Source organism: Typha angustifolia, chromosome 15 (genome assembly GCF_048772165.1).
Source record: "Typha angustifolia cultivar Huaian chromosome 15, ASM4877216v1, whole genome shotgun sequence".
In the NCBI taxonomy this organism is placed as follows: domain Eukaryota; kingdom Viridiplantae; phylum Streptophyta; class Magnoliopsida; order Poales; family Typhaceae; genus Typha; species Typha angustifolia.
Window position 1 is genome coordinate 14,159,731 of NC_133253.1, and position 19,687 is coordinate 14,179,417.

Consider the following 19,687-nt stretch of genomic DNA (forward strand, 5'->3'; position numbering starts at 1 on the left):
AGAGTGAGGCATTTATTGGTTTGGGGGACTTTGGGATGTTTTGTTGCTGGGCCTTCTCGAGGCACTATGCTCTTTTCCTAACATGCCTCTAACCTAGCTGCTTGTTTAATCTATGTCATTTTCTTTCAATTATTTGGCTGCCTATGGGGATAAATGGCGTTTGCATATAGTTCTCACTATAGTTTCCTCTTTGTGCTCCATAGAGTAGTGCTTGTTTGAGACTATGTATCATGTAACATTTTTATGCCCTTTGGACTTGGTAAAATGTTGTGCTACCTTTGATTGTCAAGTTATAGTGCTTATTTAAAAAGCACTGCCCTATCTTGCTCCTTTATTTATGTATCAGACTTATCATTTTTTAAGTGATATTAATGAAGTTATTCATGTTCAATCACCACAAACCCTAAATGATAACCTGTGTGGACTGTTATATTTATTTATATTTTAAGAACGATAAGCTGAGCTAACTTGTCTAGATCGTTGAGATAACCCCATTGATTATATTTATTGAATGGCTAGGATTTCTCTATTATAATCTATTAGTTAACCGCAATGTCTAGATAAGCCTTGCTAACATCCTCCGGTAGCTAGTGACAATGTAGTCTTGCTTATCTCTACATTATGCTCTAAAGCTTTTGTAGCGAGAATGATTTTTAGTATGGTTTTTCGTTCATCATCTTGGAGTCTGACTCGAAGATGCTTGTTTCTCTTCTACAAACATATACTACTCTTTAACGTATTTGTAATATGGTAGCCGATACTCTTCACCAGCTCTATTTTTTGAGGAGGTGATGATAAACCATACCTACCACGAAGGTAATTCTATGATGAATTGACTAGCTAATGCAACTAGATTTGATAATCTAATTTTTATTTAGAATTATATGCTATACTCTAAACCCCATTTACTTTTGGAATAAAATCAATTTTTTTTGAAATAAAATATAATTCTATCGATTAACGGCCTTAGTTACAAAGAGTGTCACTAACATTAGCAGTCAAAAGAGTAACCAAGGAGAGAGGAAAGGGCCCTTCTCAAGTAACACTAAATCTCATATTTCTACCTAAATTTGTGAGCTAATTCGCATAATTATTGGCTTCGCAATAGTTATGGTTCACATACAAAAATGGTAAGAAGATAACAACAGTTTGCAGTCGTCTATGATGGAGGATATAGACCAAGGGGTTGGATGAATTCTGAATCCCTCGAGCCTTGATCCTACTTGCTTATAAATATCTCGAGAACTTGGCACCTAAGCTGACAACCTCCCCTCCTCTCCGGTTCATCCATCAGAACCTCCCCTCCTAGCTTCCTTAAACTCAACATTGATGGCTTGTATTTGGGCCTTAACAAACCTAGTGGGGCGGGCTTCATCTTGTGCTCCCCGCTAAGCTCTCCAATTATAGTGTAGCCGTTGCGACTCATATTCCTTCTTGCTTGTCGCTAAATCTTTTAGCCTTAGAGAGGCCTTGGTGCACATTCAACAATGCTAGATTAAGATAGACTCCCAGCTCCTAGTCTACATCCAAATCTAGTAGTCATCCCCACCTCTTAGCAGGATGCAAAGATTCAACTCAAACATCTGCATTACTAGATTCTCATCCAGGTGTGGTCTCTGAGGAGATTAGCAACTTTAAAGGAGTATGAGGAATAGTAAACATTCATGAAAGTAGGCCACTTGTCCAGGAGAATAACCAAAATCCAAGAGGACAAAAGTGGCCTTGCAATTACGAATAATTTTGAGATAACCCTCACAGTTTGACTCATAGCATTATAAATCACTCTCCAACTATAAGCATACTTAGGTTTAAGAGTCATGGCTCAAGGGTGGGCGTACAATACTTAGCCTGAACCAGCCAAACCTAACAATTGTTGTGACCATTAAGCATAAGGGGGTCAATTAAGGAAATATGCATGAGATATAGGTTCCAAATAGCTAGCATTCCATGTAAGTTAGGGAGGGCCAATATGTCCCAACTAATGAGATGGCGGCCACACTAGCTAGACCCTTTGGCCTAGGAAAACTACCTAGCCGACTTAGTAATCTAGTCCAGCACAGTGAAGGGGGTCCAAGAGGAAGACAAAAGGTGGATAGGAGTAGTGTTAAGGATGAGTTAATAAGCATGTGTTAAGGACAAGTTAATAAGAGTGAGATAACCAGCTTGGATGAGATTGTCTTTTTTTTTCACCTCGCCAACCGTAAATCAATGCGAGTGAAGAGAGCCTCATAATGGCGGATTAAGAGGTGGTTAGGGGAGATAAGAGCACCTAGATACTTGAAGGGAAAAATAACCACTACACATCCCAAGGATGTTAACTAGGGGCATCAAGGCATTAGATTCATAGACAAAGAAAAGTAAATATCCGATTTACCCAAATTAATTCTTAAGTTAATGAGTTTCTCAAAAAGATAAAGAGCAATCATAAGTTCACTGTAGGAAGTAGCATCGACTTTAATAATAACAAGCATGTCATCAGCATATAGTAGTAGATGGCTGGGTTCAAAATTATCGATAGATTAAGGAGTAATCTTACCATGATTAACAACCATATTAATAAGAATAATGAGAATTTGAGCAACCATAATAAAGAGGTAAGGTGAAATAGGATCACCTTGCTTGATACCAGATTGGCCATGAAACTAATACACTTAGTTAGGGTCTTTTCTTATTACATTAGTTATTTATTTCTATAAAATAAATTTTTTATAGGTCGCATTCGAACGCAAAAGGGGTGAATCGAACGACTTTGCAAATGCCTGCATCAGGTTCGTAAAAATAGAGAATGTGAAATGCGCGTTTGAACGCGATCGGGCGCATTCGAATGCCTGCATTGCGTTCGCACCGATAGAGAACGCATTTTGTGTGTTCGAACGCGATTGGGCGCGTTCAAACACGATCGACTGGAATCCTCGATTAATAATTATTATATGGCTTGTTAGCTAGCCTCTATAAAAGTGTGGATGACAGCTAAAATTATTATGCTAATCCTCTAGAATTAGGGTTAATAATTATTATTTTGGCTTGTTGACTAGCCTCTATAAAGATGTGGATGGTAGCTAAAATTATTATGCTATTGGATTACGAGCCAAGCTTGATCAAGCCTAGCTCTAATCAAGGTTGGATTGAAATTAATTTCGAGTCTAACTTTGTAATCAAGCTTGAGTTGAAATAATTTTAATTCAAGCTAATTTTGAGCCAATTTTGAACTCGAGTCGAGCTTAAGCTTAAACGAGTCACTCAATTAGCAATTTTAAGTCTTATTAATTCAAGCCATTTTCGAGCCTGAGCTAGCTTGATTCAAGCCATTCTCTAACCTCCTTCCCTTTCTCTTGCCTAGTACTACCATAGGGTGTGCGCCTCTTGGTTTCAGTTCCTAAATTAGTGTAACTGCTATTTGTCCTCCCCTCTCTTTGACTCAACTCATGCTGGACTGGTACGAGATTTGCACCCTTAATTTTACCCAGTCCATAGGTCGAACCTCTTTGTATAGTACACCACAGGCCATAGCTTGCTTCTTCCTTCTTTAGCGTCTAATATTGTGAATCCAGATCTTCTTCCCTAGCATCAGCTTGCCTGGGCTGAGGCTCAATTCCCTTTCCCTTGTTCGTCCTATCTAGGCATCCAATCCATGTGATGGCCTATCCTGCCACAATAATAGCAAAACATGGGGATACTTTTATAGATTACATATTGTACTAATCTTTCTTCCTTCTTCCCCACCTAGACTATTTTCTTGAGTGGTGTCTTCCGATCGACTTTTGCGTAGACCCTCACAAAGAGGCTGCGGGTATGATCGAGGGTGGTCTTGTCCACTCGTAGGGGCTTACCAAAGTAAGCAGCAATTGGAATGAGCACCCCAAGCTCCTAGTATTCCTTTGGAAGATTATGTAACTGTATCCACATCGGCACAGTAGAGAAAGTCTCCATTGTTGACCAAAAATTATTCTTCCAGGGAAATAAGTTGAGGACTTTCTCGTAGATTGTTTATGGCCCATTGGTCAAGGCATAAGCCAGATCATCTTTTTTACCGAACCGGAATGCATAGAAGCATCGAGTCTATCCCTCCCCTCCATAATTTTGCTAACATGCTCTTTAAGCTTGCTAGAGGAATGCCTCTTCTAAGAAATCATCCGAAAATGGTCAGTTTCCATTTGGCCTGACAGCGTTCAAGCACTTCTTGATCTAGAAGTACACAATCTTCAATTTACTCTTTTAGTTTTGCTGATATTTCATCAGGAATACTTTCATCCTTCTTCGTCTCCTTTGATCGACTGCACCGTGCTACCACAGAAGCCCACGACTTGGATTGGCCTTCCTCTCGCATTCGGGCTTGCTTAGATGAGGAGCTCTGATCCTCCGATACGGAGACGAATCACCTTCGAATGTCCTGGTTGTGTTGTTGCCGACTTGTGTGCAGTTGAAGCTCAATAATTAATTGTATACTATAATAATTTCTGAAATTAATGAGGGCTAAATATATGCTGTACATACAATTTGTATGTGATGTCTGGGCCATCTAAACCTCGGTAACTATGGCTACTAAGTTTAAACATTCAGTCAGTTTATTTTATTAATAGATCCTTAAACGCTGATAGTTAAATCAGCTCTCTTGTTTTCTTTCAAAAGATAAAAAAGGAACGGCAATGTCCGGACGACTCGAAGATGGTGGGCCCGCAGCAAAACGTTATCGTAAGAATGTGGTAACTACATATGTCGTAATGATGTGTTAACTTCGCTAGCTTGTAATTTTCGTCGAATTTTTCTCGTTCCGTCAAAGAGAATTGATGTATGAGTCAGGAAAAACTTTAATGCTCCAATCGTATCATGACACGTAACAAAGGTCTCATATTTTATTTTTCTACAACGTCATAGAGAATCGGTCACGAAACCTTCCTGATCGAAACCCATTTCTCTCTCTGTCGCCAATCTCTTCTCTGATCCATGGCGGCCATGGAGACCGACATCAACATGACTCCCGCCGGCGAGGGATCGAGCTCTGCCGCCGCCGCCGGACCGTCCTTGTCCGTCAAGAAGCCGAAGCGATTCGAGATCAAGAAGTGGAACGCCGTCTCCCTCTGGGCCTGGGGTAAGCATTCTGTAGAAAACCCTAGAAATCCATTCCTACCTCTCTTCTAAGATTTTCCTTTGCTTATATCTCCTGCTTCCTGGGATGCCTCTCGATTCTTGTTTCTTTGCAGATATCGTTGTCGACAACTGCGCCATCTGCCGTAACCACATCATGGATCTCTGTGAGTAGTCTAGGCTTCGATTGGAGTTTCTTGCTTTCTCTCTTTAATGCTGATAGTGTCCTGTTCTTTTTTTTTTCCCGGAATTTGGTAGGCATTGAATGCCAGGCTAATCAAGCAAGTGCGACCAGCGAAGAGTGTACAGTAGCTTGGGGTATGCATCAGATTTTATAAGCTTTAAGTTGAATCTGATTGTCCATATTAATTTTCGATATATTAGATCTAATTAGGTGGTTTTCACTATATCGCTTTGTTCATTAACATTATGTAGACCTTTATGACACCTAACTGGTTGCCATTTTGTTTATTTTTGTGCTATAATATACATTTGTTTTTTTATAAGAATACTTAAATACTGCATGGTTTGGTCATGGATACCAGTATTGCTTTCAAAGTGTTAATGTATCTACCTACTATATTTTGATCAGTTGCTCAGATCATGATTGTTCAGAATGCTATAAGGAACAAACCTGTAATATGAAATGTTCATTTGAGGTGTATAAGATGCAATTACAGAGGAAAAATTATTGAGGGGATTATATGTGAAATCCCTAATTAAAAGACTACGGTATTACTTTGAGTCGGAGAATTAAGAGAACATCATGTTCATGTGGGTCTCTTATTAATCACTACAAGCTTTCTGATCTGCTAATTTATTGACTGAGTATGTTATATTTTTTGGAAGAGAAGTGCTTATCTCTCCAAGATTGTTGTTGCCATCGAACAACTTTTGTTTCTAAGCATTCTTGTTATAAGAGGTACACATAAATTGTTTGAATTAGTTAGTTGTAATCCTGGAAAATAAAACAATAGGTACATCAAAATATTCACATATCTCTTTGTTGAGGATACGTGTACATATTGATATTCTAATATTATATGTCAGTGTTTGTCACTCTACTCAAATGCAATATTTATTCATTTCAGTTTATTCTTAAATTTATATGTAATCTTGATCATTGGCCATTTGCTTAGATCCTAGACTAGATGTTGCTACTTCTCTAGTTATAAATTGAGACTGAATCAGATTAATTTCAGCATCATGTTATCATACTACAGTCAATGAGTAAATATCTGGGGAAAGACATTTTGAGAATCATGGTTATTATGGCATAAAATCATGTTGCTGTTCTAGAATAGCCATCTAGATGTTGATAACTTCTAATGTTAGGGATATGATGGAATATTATTTTGGAGTAAGAAAGGTGATGTATCTAGGATGATCATTGCATTTATGCTAATGAATCTATGGTATCATGCTAGGATTCTATTTCCTTGTTCTCTATAAGTTGCCCACTTGTTTAAGTTATAAATTAGAACATGTAGAAGTTCTCTGGTTAACGCATAATATGACTTTGTTTAACATGATAATCATGCCCTTCCTACACACTTGAGTATGACTGGGAGGTTTTCCATTGCTCAAGTGGGAAAAATTTTCGATTTTCTTTCATGTGAGATTTTTACATAGACTATATCTTATGCATCAGTCTGTAAAGTAGATCTTTTCATAGAGCTTAACTATCAAAAAAGTTTAAAATGACATCAATTAAGATTTATTTACTTTAGTAGCCTAGACAATAAAGTTGGCAACCAAATGTTTCATGACCAATATTGCTCACTAGATTTTATTTGTTCTATGGCCAATCTTCCTTACTAGATTATGCATTCTATAGCTAACATAATTGTGAATAAGATCAATATTATGTATCTTTTTCATGCTTTTCAGGTAATGAAAATCTAAACAGACAAACTCAACATTTATTTGACTTTTATCACTGTTTTGAAAAGTGGCTACCTAGGCCACATATGCAGCTGCATAGGTGGTGGCGGTTGGTGGCGTATGCATTATGTTGTTCTCATATGTGGTCCAATCGCATAGAGGTTTTTTTGTGAACCGCATATGCTTATGCACCCACTCACATTTGCGTATGTGCCGCATATTGACTGCTAACGACCAAAAATATACTGCATAGGCATATGAAAGCGCTATGTTATAACAGTGTTATAATAGTGAGATATTTACAGTGCTCCATAATAGTTTTCATTGATTAATCTTGTTGGTGCAACTTATCATAATTGAAATATTTATTGAGTAATTATATGACTAGAACTTAACATCTTTAGTTGATAGAATATTATGAAAATGATTCTCGATATATCACTTTGCAAATTTTACCTATTTATTAGGTAAATTTATATAATGTCTTTATAATATTTTGTTTTTGCTTGGCCGTATATGTATTCACATATGCATCCTGCATACTGCATAAGCAATATGCATACACATGATGCTTGCATACTGCAGACTCTTTTCACAACATTAATTATTATAATGAGGGATGCTAACCTCTTAGATTTATGATTCTCAATAACACATTAGTTACATTTGATCTAGTATGTAGATGACTAAGATAAGTGAAAGATTAAGATAAGCACTGCATATGACTATCATAAAATTTAGTCAAACTTAAACACTACTTAATTCAATTTGCTTTAGCTTTATCTTGTTTTCAATCCTCAAAGCTGCAATGCGTTCAATAGTTGTTGATGTCAATTATGAGTGACTTGCAAAAACAGATAAATTGGATCCAGATGAAATTCTATTAAAGCTCATTGCTTGCTTTTTAACCTTCCATCAAGATAGAAGGAAAAGGTATTGAAATGAAGGTAACAGTAAATGTGAACTGATTTTTGTAGTAATGACTAGTACTTTGCCATTTTTAATGGATTCATATTAGACATCAGGTCTGTAGCATTTTGGTATCCCAAAATAATAAGCAATAGCTGTCCAACAAATAACAAGAACCTTGTCACAAGTAAAGGAAGTCAAGTTGCAAGTACCGGTGTCTTTTAGTCATTTGAATGCTGAATAGATACCAGTAGATCTATGATGGAAAGGTTTCAGTCACTAATAAAGGTTTCTACTTGGGTGTCTGTCGGATTGCTTCAATCACACGATAGCATGCGTTTTAGTGCCTCAAGCACGTCGCGCAAGCGACTAGGATTTCCTCATGCAGTTGTGAAGAAGGATACACCTATTTTTCAATCTTCTTGCCTGCTCGATGCACTTGATAGGACTTCAGGGTTTACAATGAGGTAAGTCATTTGGTCTAGTGTGGCATGTGATGCATTGCCCTGCTGCTCCTGACATTCTAGCAAAGTCTCTGTAACTGTTTATGGCTCATGAGATTCTCAATGCCCACACAAGATAAAATTCACATTTTGTCATAAATTATTTTGAGCCAAATGGTTTTCACTGGAAATTCCTGGATCAGTCTTCTTTCTTAACACTAGAGCATACAGATGTATTGGCATGGTTCTTGTCATAACCTTGATTACTTTTTTCTTTTGTTTTTTTGTTTGTTTTACTTATTAACTTATGCCATCAATAATGCATCAAGACAGTTTTAGCAAATTAGAAAACTACGTTCTCGCTCAATTATGATTGATGGTAGCTGGAATTTTTGCTTAAACAGGTGTTTGCAATCATGCCTTCCATTTCCACTGCATTAGTCGGTGGCTTAAGACTCGTCAAGTGTGCCCTCTGGGTATTTGTCCTACCTTTACCTCCTTTTTTCACCTGAAAGTTTTTATCCTATGTTTCTTTTCTTTTTCTTTTACCTTATATTCCAAACTGACACTTGTGTATTTACAGACAACAGTGAGTGGGAGTTCCAGAAATATGGACACTAGAAATCAGAGATAGTTACTGACTTACTGAATAGCGTCTTTCTGGATTCTTTCCAGTATGTCTATAACTATAGGAAGAAATGATAATTTCTTTCTTTTGTCCCTCATCTGGATTTTTCTCTTTCCTGTCTCTTGCATCTTATATTCATGCGCCATTCCACCAAATGCTGGTTAGACATGCTGATGTTCTTCTGCCTTGGGGTGACTTTGTAAAGATTTAGCAGCCCTTGGGTTGCATAATCTGTAATATCCGAATTTGTGATGGTTATTTTACCATAACTACTACTCATATGTCTGCTTCTCTTCAAGTGATACCTTCTGGTGAAATTTTATTTCTGCTATGGATTTTCAATACTTATTGATATTATTTTTGAGAAAAATGAGAACTTAATGGTGTCTCAAGTTAACTGATGCCATTAAGATTTGAACATATGAACTCTCATACTACATGAGCTTCTAAAATTATCTGAGCATTTATAGAGTCATGATACTTGTAGATAATTTTACAGTGTTATTAACAGATAAAATAGGATCAGGAACCGAGCAATCACATATACAATTTAACTAAAGAACAAAATACTATAATTTGCTCTTCTCCGACAAAATGCTAATTACAGGGAAAAGTAAATATATTTTTACATTCTTGCCACGGTTATATTTAATTGTTTTTCTTTCAACTTTATTTGTGCCACTTAATTTTTTTTAAGTTCTAATCTATGTGTAATCTTCAGTTTTTCCATTCAGAACTTTTTGTGCAAATTATATTCAGTTAAAGTTATTGAATTCTTAACCATTTTGTCCGTTAAATTCTCTCTTGGAAAGATTTTCGACGTTCAAAATATAAGAGAGAAGGATCTAGTTGAAAGAAGCATATAGACAAATGATTTTTTCATTCATATTTTTTTTAATTTTTATTAAATGCTTGATTGTTGTCGGTTGGTGTTCTTTTTGCTAGTAGTGTATAGTTTGATACATACTTCCTGGTTTACTCGAAGAATAAAGTTAATTCTAAAATGGGTATTTCTTTATGTTTTCTTCAAAATAAAATTTTTATTATAAAAATAATTATTCTTATTTTTACTTATATTTTAAAATAAGAGTGTAATAATTATTTATGATATGATATAAAGTAAAGGATAAGATACCAATGGATTAGGTCTAATCCCAATGTTTTGTTAAGATACTGAGGGAAATGTAGTGGAGTGGATAAAGAAAGTTTCCTGGTTTGATGCGCAGAGAAGAATACGATAAAGAAAAGAGTGAATTAGCACGACTTTTAAAGTGGTAAACGGGGAAAGTAGTGGGAATCCGTTTCCTTAGATTTTGATCTATAAAATATGGATCCGGAAAATGCCCAGGGTGTAATAAAAGAGTTCTGTTTAAGATTCAATTGATTATCTTCAATTCGAGCATAACCTAAAATATTAAGCTTAAATTAATAATATTTAATTATAGTATATTTTGAGCTCGAGCAGGAGCTTATTTTTTGATAAGCAGATTCAAGACTATTTTAAATTAAGCCTAATTTAAGCATGAATAAGCTTGAGTTAAATCTAGCTTGACACTCTGTCGGACAGAATAAATTAGAAAATAACTTTTTCTTATTTGAATTGAAATTTTTGGCGAGAAAGGAAGTAAAAAGGAAATAAAAAATTCAAAGGAGAGTGATTACATATTAGATATTATAGCTTGTGCATGATATTATAGCTTATTTATTTTAAAGAGTAATCTTATCAATATTATAGGTTGTGTTGGTTTATTTTAATAATAAAATACTAGATAAAAGGGTATAATGGTAACTGTATTATGTTCACTATTTTTTATTTATTTTAAAACAAACAGAGAAAAATCCTCTCCTCTCCTCTTCATAATGTAAACCTAGTTTAAATTAACTTAGAAGGTCTATATTTTTAATAAAATAAATAAATAAATATGTAACCAATTAAATAATAATATAATAGAAAAATAAGAAATAAATATTACTTATATATAAACTTTAAAGACTAAAAAAAAAATTCACTCAAAACTATCATGAATTTTGACTTGAATTAGATCAATTTTATACTCGTAAATTATTATTGCAGAACAACATGAAGGGAGATCTCTCTCTTCACTATTATTTTATAGCAGTAAGTAAAAAGGAATTAAAAAGTGGTGAGAAAGAAGAAAAAAAACATCATCAGAGTTCACCAAAGTGTGGACTAGCCAAAAGAGCTCACCGAAACGACTACTAAATGAACTCAGTGAAGCGTGAGAGTGAGAGGAGAGTGTGTGTGAGAAATAGAAAGTAAAAACTGAAAATTTGAAAAGAAAACGGTTGATGATATTAATTATTAATATCTCCTAAGTTAGATACATTTTAGATTCAACCTGAATCTTAAAAAAATTAATTTCAGTCGATATTGTTGTTTTCAATCGATACGGCCGAGATGGATCAGCTGATATGGCTCGAACTGGCCGATGTCGACTGATATTGGCCGAAATCACTGTGATCAGGATCGATTATGGTCGATCTGACTCGAGATCGATCGATTTTAGGATTCATGATCCTGACCTTTGAGAGTTTTACCAAAGTCGCTCTCAGCTACACTTGACTGAGTTATTTTTCCCACCCTGAGAAAGTTAGTGCAGACACCAAATTTAGACACATATACTCGCACAAACGCAAGAGGGCAGCCCCACCCAATGACGCTTTGGTTGCACGATGAGTCCTAAGGGAGAGATTTCACATGAGGGTGTTTTAGTCTTTTGCTTGAGGGGCTTTTTGTTCTTTTGCCTTTATTAGGGTTTGCCTATATAAATGCGAGTTATCACTTGGGGATTTGATGATTATTATGATACTTTGAAATTTTTACTTTTCCTTTTCTTTGTTGTTGGATTCCAACACCTTGTAGGTGGATCCCATGGTTTGCTATTATATTCTTCTCCTTGTCTTCTTCATTCTCCATTGAAACCATGGTTCTCCATCAGTCACCAAGTGGCAAAAGAGCAAACTTGGATGAAAGAGAGAAAAAACATCTGGCTTGTAAGAGAAAATCAAAATGGGTTTAAGTGACAAAAATAAAAACCGTATGTTTTTCATGCAAATCACCCTTTACAAAATTAATCTAAGAATAAAAAGACTTTAATATATATATATATATATAAACTAAAAATTAAAGATCAACATATTAAGATCCAAAAATATATCTAAATACACTATTTTTTTTATTAAAAGTGTGTCAAGGGCGTGCCAACCAGGATCGACATAACCATTGTTGTTTAAAGGATCCTTGGTACTGAAACATGATTACAACTTTGTACTGGACTCATATAACAAAATGCCTTGTTTTCTTCTATCTCCTCACACACGACACACCACTACCTTTAGAATCACCATCATCTCCATTCTCCACTACAGCCTCCACCTCCATAATGTACTTTTCACCCTATCTCCTTTTACTCCCTTCTTTCCATGATCTGCTCTCTATTGCGGTCTAAGGGCCAGGAGCAAAACTACCTATGATCCAGATTGGAAGGGGGTGGCCATGTGGGTAGATGGCCAGCACAACATGATGAGTTGGTGCTTGCTAAAGTAAGGAATAAAGTTGTGCAAGAAAAGGGAAGGAATGAGTAGGGCTAAGAGGAACAAAAATAGAGGAAGACTTAAATGATAGAGATATGGAGAAGATTAATCTAACTCAATTCATTATTCCATACATACCTAAGATGCAAGCATAATGCCCTATTTATAAAGAAGTAAAGTAAAAAAAAATCTAACTAAAACAAACTAAGAATTAATCATATCTATCTAGCTCCTATCTTCCCTTTGATTAGACATAGTTATGCCCTAGATAGAGCCCAAATATATAAAATGTCTGAATACGAAAAGCATAGATCATATACTAGCCTTGAGCAAGACTAGGGCACACTCAATTTGGCCTGCCCATGGTTGCAAACTGGAGGGTGCCCATGTGCTAGGGCTATGGTTAGACTAAGCCACCAAAGGAAAAGGGCTCATCGAGGTAGGCTAGTGCTTATGGCCTAGGCCGATCCAGCAATAGGAGCGTCTTCAGCCTATGAGATTGCATCCAAGGTTGGCATCAGGTTGCGCACTAGCGTGGGCATCACAATCATGCTCGGCGATCCACTTTCGTTTTTTATCTCACAGAGAAGACAATTATTTTCCAAAATCATTGTTCTTCAACTCGGTAAGGGTAGAGCACATCCTGGCCATCAGAGACATAATATCAAGGTCTAATGTGATAGACATTCTTAAAAATGTCAGCTCTAATACCATTGATGCAAACCCAGATAGCAATGATATAAGTTGTAGACCAAAGGCCTCTACTCAGATCTAGACTGAAAGTGGGTGGCCGTGTAAGTAGATGGTCGGTGCAGCTTTAGCAGGGAAGAAAGTTATACAAGAGAAAGGGATGACTAAGACTAATAGAGACGACAAGGGAGGAGACTAACACGATAGAGTAGGAGAAGATTAATTTAACTCAATTTATCATTCCATATATACCTAAAATACAAGATATAAGGCCCTATTTATTGATAAATAAAATAGAGTTCTAAGGTAACTAAAACAAATCAAGATTTAATCCTATCCATCTAGCTCTCATCTTCTCTTAAATTAGATCATGGTTTTGTCCTAGATAAAATTCTAATACGAACCGGATTAGATCGGATTACATCAAAGGGAGATTAGGCTCAATGGATTGAGTCTAATTATCTTATTTGGTTATTTGGTTTAGTTAGAGGCTTAGTAGGTTAGGATTTTATTTAATTAGCTAAATCCAACTCTGCACATTTTTGGAAAAATATTTGTAGAATATTCTACACATATCCAAATGATATCAAACAAGTTGGATAAAGTCATCAACCTCCGGATCTACAACTTTGATATTCATGACTTCTCTAGATTCGGAATTTATCTGTGACAAAACGAAAACTTAATCCGAGAGTTAATTCGAGAAGATAAGGAAGACTGGTTTAGTTGGTTTGTTAGGGTTTTACTTAGTTGTTGATTTGTTAGGATTTGTTAGAGTTGTTTAATTTAGTTGATGAGTCCCTAGGGTGAGCCTCTATATATATGTGGAGGAAAATCTAATTGGAAGATGATGATTATATTGGAATTGGCTTTGGCCTTTATCTCCTTCTCTACTTGTCTCTAGCTATTTGCGCCCTCTTCCACCTCCCTTCTTCCACCGCCCAAGTCTTTGATTGGCCTCTTCTAGCTTTTAAACTCCCTCTTCTACAACAACTTCTCCCCCTTCACACTAAGAACTAAACTTAGCATCCATCTAGCCATTGGAAGGCTATCAAGGTAGGATCTAATTGAACTTTGGCTACTGTTTGGTTGATATCTTGAAATCTAATCGTCCGAATTTCATGATCTTAGATTTGTTAGAAATCTCTCTTCAAGAACAACAACATATCCAAAATTTAGGAAGATCCGTTGATTTAAGATCTAACCATCCGAATTATCTGATCTTAGATTCGTCGGAAATCTCTCTCTAAGAGCAACAACATATCCAAAATTCAGGAGAATCTGTTGGTTAGATTGTTCGCAGATTCCCTTGAAAGTTACGTGCTTTATTGAGTCCAAAATCATTGTGGATCGGATTAGGCCGGTTCATAACAAATTTAAATTTGTAAAATGTCTTAATATAAAAAACATAATCAATCACTCTGATTTAATACTTGGACCATATCACTCTTTCCATTTCCCTTCCCGGCATCACCGACAACAACATCACCATCTCCGGTATCACCCACCTCCCTTATCTCCCTATCTTGCTTCTTTATTTTCTTACCAATCTGCCTCCACTTTGTAGCTTCTAGAAGCCTTCATCATCGTCCCTCCACTATCACTAGCATTACAATTATTATCATTAGATTGCAGTCACCACATCTACATAGTTGACAACAAACTTCTTATTGTTTCTCTATGTAACAATTTTAGTTGTAGCAAAATGCTTGTTATATTCTAGTTAATTCTACAATTCACAATCCAAACTCTTTGAAATTTTATTCTTTCATCATTATAACTTCATGCTTGGCCCTTTTGATGTATCTCATTATTGTTTTGGAAGTTTCTAAGGTGAAGTAGACTTGAAGTTCAATTAATTTGTTTGTATTGACATTATGTTGTCTTGCCTTTTGATTCTTTCTTTCTTCTTCTCTGTTCTCTGAACATGTGTTTCATCTTCTTATCTCTAGTAATAGTCAAATAGGGCTGCTAAAAGGGCCACTGGCCCATGTTCTACTCATATTTTCTAGGCCAAAGATAGACTTGGGTTGGCATTAGGTTACACTGACTCAGATCAAAAATTCCTTATGGGCATGGCTCAGGTCAAGGCTTCTCAGCCTGATCTGTGGCCTGAACCTAGAATCCACTTACATAGACCAGCCCTCATTCGGTCCCCATATTTTTTCCTTTTTTGTTCTTCATTTTCTTTATTTTTTCCTTCTTCCTCCTTATATTAACCGTCATTCAAGCCTACTAACCATAATCATTAGAAATTGTTTGACAGAGTAGAAGGCACCAAAAGCTCAAAATATATCATCTGAAGTTATTAAAAGAAAAAGGAAATTAAGAGGTCATATAATAATTGCACCAGTTATTCAAGTTCAATTCCATATTGAAAAGTAGATTACATAATGGATTGATTATTAAATATCTGCACGAATAGATCAGCAGAAAGCTCTGAATATGTAAATGAGGGGCACCAATGGGCTTTGCTTGGTTTGATGCCTCATTTTGCTAAGTTAGTATATTGACAACATATATCATGTGTGGTGTTTAATAGCACATCACACACTAGCCTATGAACACTGTTCACTTGTTAGTAACTAAATAATAAGACTTATTAGTAACCAAACAATATCTTATTTTATTCTAGTATATCAATCCAATATTCTTGCTCATCTTATTTTATACAAATTTTTTAAAAACCATTTATTGATAATCTAAGATTATCATTTTATCCTTTGAGATGACAACACATAGTCACATTAGCTATAGTTGTTATCTCCTCCTTCTCTCTCCTCTCCAAAAACAGCACTGAATGCTCGCATAGTACGGGAGTGCATAGTTATAATTCTGTATTTTTTTTCACATATCAACGCAATGCAGAGTTATAACCTTTACATACTCGCATAATGCGAGAAAAATTTACAAAAAAATATCATTTCAAAAAATACGACTCTAACATATACTCAAAGATATTTTTGTTATTTGGTTTAAAACATCACAAATTACTAATACAATTTGTTATTTTTTAATACTTTAATATCAATTTTCTATCACATCAAATATAATTAGTACTTATTATAAAATATTAAAATAACTTATACTAGTATTATCTCTCTTCTTTGTGGAATTAAAAATTAGAATAGTTATATATATTCCACCCTTATTCCACAAATAAACAGGGGAGAGGCTAAATGATGTGATACAAGTTGATGCATCAATCCTTAGACGAGGAAAAATAGATGAAGGTCATTAATTTCATGTGCCTAATCTTCAAGTTTGAAACACTAACAGATTGAAGTTCTTACACAATTACCACAAAAGAACACTTAAAAGCCACTCATAGAAAACGTTTATTTATGTGAAATGCTTCTTGTGTTTGTCGCATCCTTCCTCCCAGTTTACACTTAACACTATGAATAATTTAAAACAGAAATAGAAAGCCAATTAAGTTGATGGAAATAGGGTTGATGCAAATACAATAATGAGTTAAATTTATAAGATACAAATTTTCCGGATACTATATTGATATATGATAGAAGACAAATGGACATTACTGTTGTGCTAAATGCCAAATGGGTGATGGAAGCGGAAGCAAAACCTTCACCCCCAAATATGACCAATGGAATAGTAATCACAAAACCAACCAAGTAGGGAAAAACTCTCATATGGTGTTATTAGTAGAAAAATAGCAATAAATAATTTCTAATAATGTATTAGATACCCTAATGAAAAAAATCTCAAAAATAGAAGCAATAGAAACAATAGAGAGAAAAGGAGAGACAAGATTTCTATATTTCGACAATATGCTTACATCCACAAGCGAAGCAATCTTTCTTTATTATGCAAATCTCCGATTACAAAGAGTTTCTCAACTCTAATCCTTCTTTATACAATGGTGGCTAACTCTCTTCATTTTTCTTCTTAAACATAAAAATCATAAAATCCCAATTTCAATATTTATAGGATTGATTTAAGCTAAGAAAATTCTACGAGGTGCTCGAACGCTCATAGGCCTATTCGAACGCCCTCGGAATTCAAATCTAGAATACAGAAGAGCATTCAAATGCCTATGGGGTCCATTCAAACATTTGTAAAGTGCAAATCCTCTCAGATTTTTGCATTCGGACGTCTCTAGGACTCGTTCGAACGCATTCGGCACAGCAAGATGAAACGCTTGATTTGAGTCAAACTTCAACAACCAGTTTAGAAAAGTGGTAACAATCCACGATGTTGCTGCGTTATAGCGTCATATCTTGCGTAGTTTTGACATCAACCCAGCCAAACGACCCCTAAAACAAAAATGATCGAGCGGTGTTTCAGACAATTACGAGGTCTAATCTTTTGAAAGAGAAAAAGTAGCAAAAGCATCACGAAGCTTGCCTTCGTAAGGTCAGCATTTCTATTTTCTGCTTCTGAAAGCTCTTGCTTAAGCTGGAGAGTCTGCAATTTTTCCTAGTTAATTGTGGCTTCTAATTTCTCTTTCTCAGTCTTAAAGAGCTTCCTCACGCACGTTTCATAAAGCATGTATAGTGTGGAAAGTCTGACAGAATAAGATCTTCGTCTCCCAACTAGAACTAGTTATACGAACAAATGTGTAGTCAAACTCTCTCTCCATATATAATAAACATACTTGTTCAGCAAGGTTAGAGAGAAAATTTCCTCTAGGAATTGAACCTATGACTAAATATATATTTCCAACGCTAGCAGAGAGAAACCTATGACCTTTGTCGTGGGCTATTATGATCTGACCATTAGGTGATAGTAGTAGCCTAGCTTATCTATTTTATTACTAGTTTTTAAAAATTAAGCTTATTTTACTGAAAAAAATGTCATAAATAACAATAACACCTCTTTTAAAATAAATTGCAGATGAAAGCATATGCACTGATAGGCTCTTGTATGCATCTCATATATAAATTACGTGCATCCATTCTATCATAGAAAAATATGCATCCAGGGAAAAAATATGAATTCATTTTTCAAGAGCCCAATTTTTAAATTACCAAACTTTAAATTTTTTATTTTTTTTGGTACAAATTACCTATTGCTGGTTAGGAGCGAAAGGAATAGTGTATATTTTGCCTTAGTTGAGCACCTTCTGTGATAATTTGCAAATTCTCAACTCCCTACAAAATTTACTACAAAGTTCCAGGGAAGCTAATAACCAAGGTTCGCATTGGCTAGCAAGCCCTTGCCTCCTCTCAATCTTTCCCTTTGGTCTACGAGGTACAATGCCACCAGACCTTACTTTTGTATCGGATGCCCTAAGGGCCATATTGGAATACCTGAGGATTTTGTCCTTTTTTGTGGTAATATATTTATTACCTAATTTACCATAAAAATGGAATAGTGTATTATATTTCTTTTTGATCAGATACTGTGCACACAAAAGACAAAAGAAAGAGAGAGAAGACGACAAGATAATATTTTCTTTTGGGGTTTACTTTATTTACTTAATTATAGAAAAATTCAGAGAGTTATAAGAGTTTTACGCTCAAAAAATTTGTGTAAAATATAATATTTTTATTATTATTTAAAAGCTTGAAAGCTAGATATCAGTTAGATAAAAGACTAATCTTATTTAGATACAGAGACATTTAGACTCTACTAAGTTCTAACCAACATATTAAGTCGTCTAGTCTAAGCTTTATGTCACGTGTATCATCAAGATATTGCTATAGACTAAATGCCGCTGAGATATCATTCTAAGTTCTCATACTCCTAAGCTGCTTTTTAAATCACGGCACTAGTTAAATCATTAAATCAAACTACTAAATCACTAAATAATTTTCTTCATGTATCTACTGGCTATACAAGAATCGTGTAAAATCTAATAATTTTAACAAAAGCATTATCCGGTACATATTCTCCTTTCTAATGCAACGGAAACGGCAAGAAACATGTAAGGCTTGACCACAGAATGATGTTACTTTAAATTTGATGATCAAAGCCTTCTCTTCTGCATCGTCATCTCACTGCCCTTCTAGTAGTTCCGTAACTAGATTTGATGTTTGATCGGATTAGGTCAACGATTGACAACATCCATGACGAAAGCTTGAAGTTTCTCTTCATTATCGGATTACCTCCTTGCAATCGTTCCATTGTCCTTCTAGTAGTTCCGTTACTAGATATCAGGTTTGACCCGATTAAGTCAACGATTCGACATATGACTGACCGACGACTTCCATTATCGAAAGATTGAAGGCGAGATCGAATTACGTGGACCCCAAGGAAATCCCCTAATAAGAAGAAGGAAATGAGAAGGGTCAAATAGTTATAATTATACATCTCCTAGGAACCGCCACGGGAAATTACTGAGGGGGGCTAAAAATGTCACATTTGTAGGTAATAACCTGTGATTTTCTGCGTGCTCCTTTTCCCTTCCTCCTCCTCCTCCTCCTCCTCATTAATTAAAACGTGGCTTCACGTTATTCACAAGGAAAACCCAGTCGCGTAGACCAGACAACGAAAGCGGTCGCGTTCACGCGGCTCTCCTCCTTTATAA

At 35.4% G+C, this 19,687-nt stretch overlaps 1 protein-coding gene across 1 annotated transcript; it reads left to right on the forward strand.

Annotated features, from left to right (window-relative positions):
• Nucleotides 1–4,878: 4,878 nt before the first annotated feature.
• Nucleotides 4,879–9,247, forward strand: LOC140779625 (RING-box protein 1a-like). Its single transcript, XM_073124789.1, has 5 exons — nucleotides 4,879–5,089; nucleotides 5,202–5,252; nucleotides 5,344–5,403; nucleotides 8,726–8,797; nucleotides 8,905–9,247. The coding sequence occupies exons 1-5, from the start codon at nucleotides 4,945–4,947 to the stop codon at nucleotides 8,940–8,942; spliced, it is 366 nt and encodes a 121-aa protein (XP_072980890.1). The 5' UTR covers nucleotides 4,879–4,944; the 3' UTR covers nucleotides 8,943–9,247.
• Nucleotides 9,248–19,687: the final 10,440 nt, after the last annotated feature.

What these genes read in the sequence shown, in the direction of transcription:
- LOC140779625 (XM_073124789.1), top strand. Translation starts at nt 4,945, where the DNA reads ATGGCGGCCATGGAGACCGACATCAACATGACTCCCGCCGGCGAGGGA. An exon ending in AGAGTGTACAGTAGCTTGGG is followed by an intron (nt 5,404 to 8,725) that starts GTATGCATCAGA and finishes TTGCTTAAACAG; the next exon opens with GTGTTTGCAATCATGCCTTC. An exon ending in TCGTCAAGTGTGCCCTCTGG is followed by an intron (nt 8,798 to 8,904) that starts GTATTTGTCCTA and finishes GTGTATTTACAG; the next exon opens with ACAACAGTGAGTGGGAGTTC.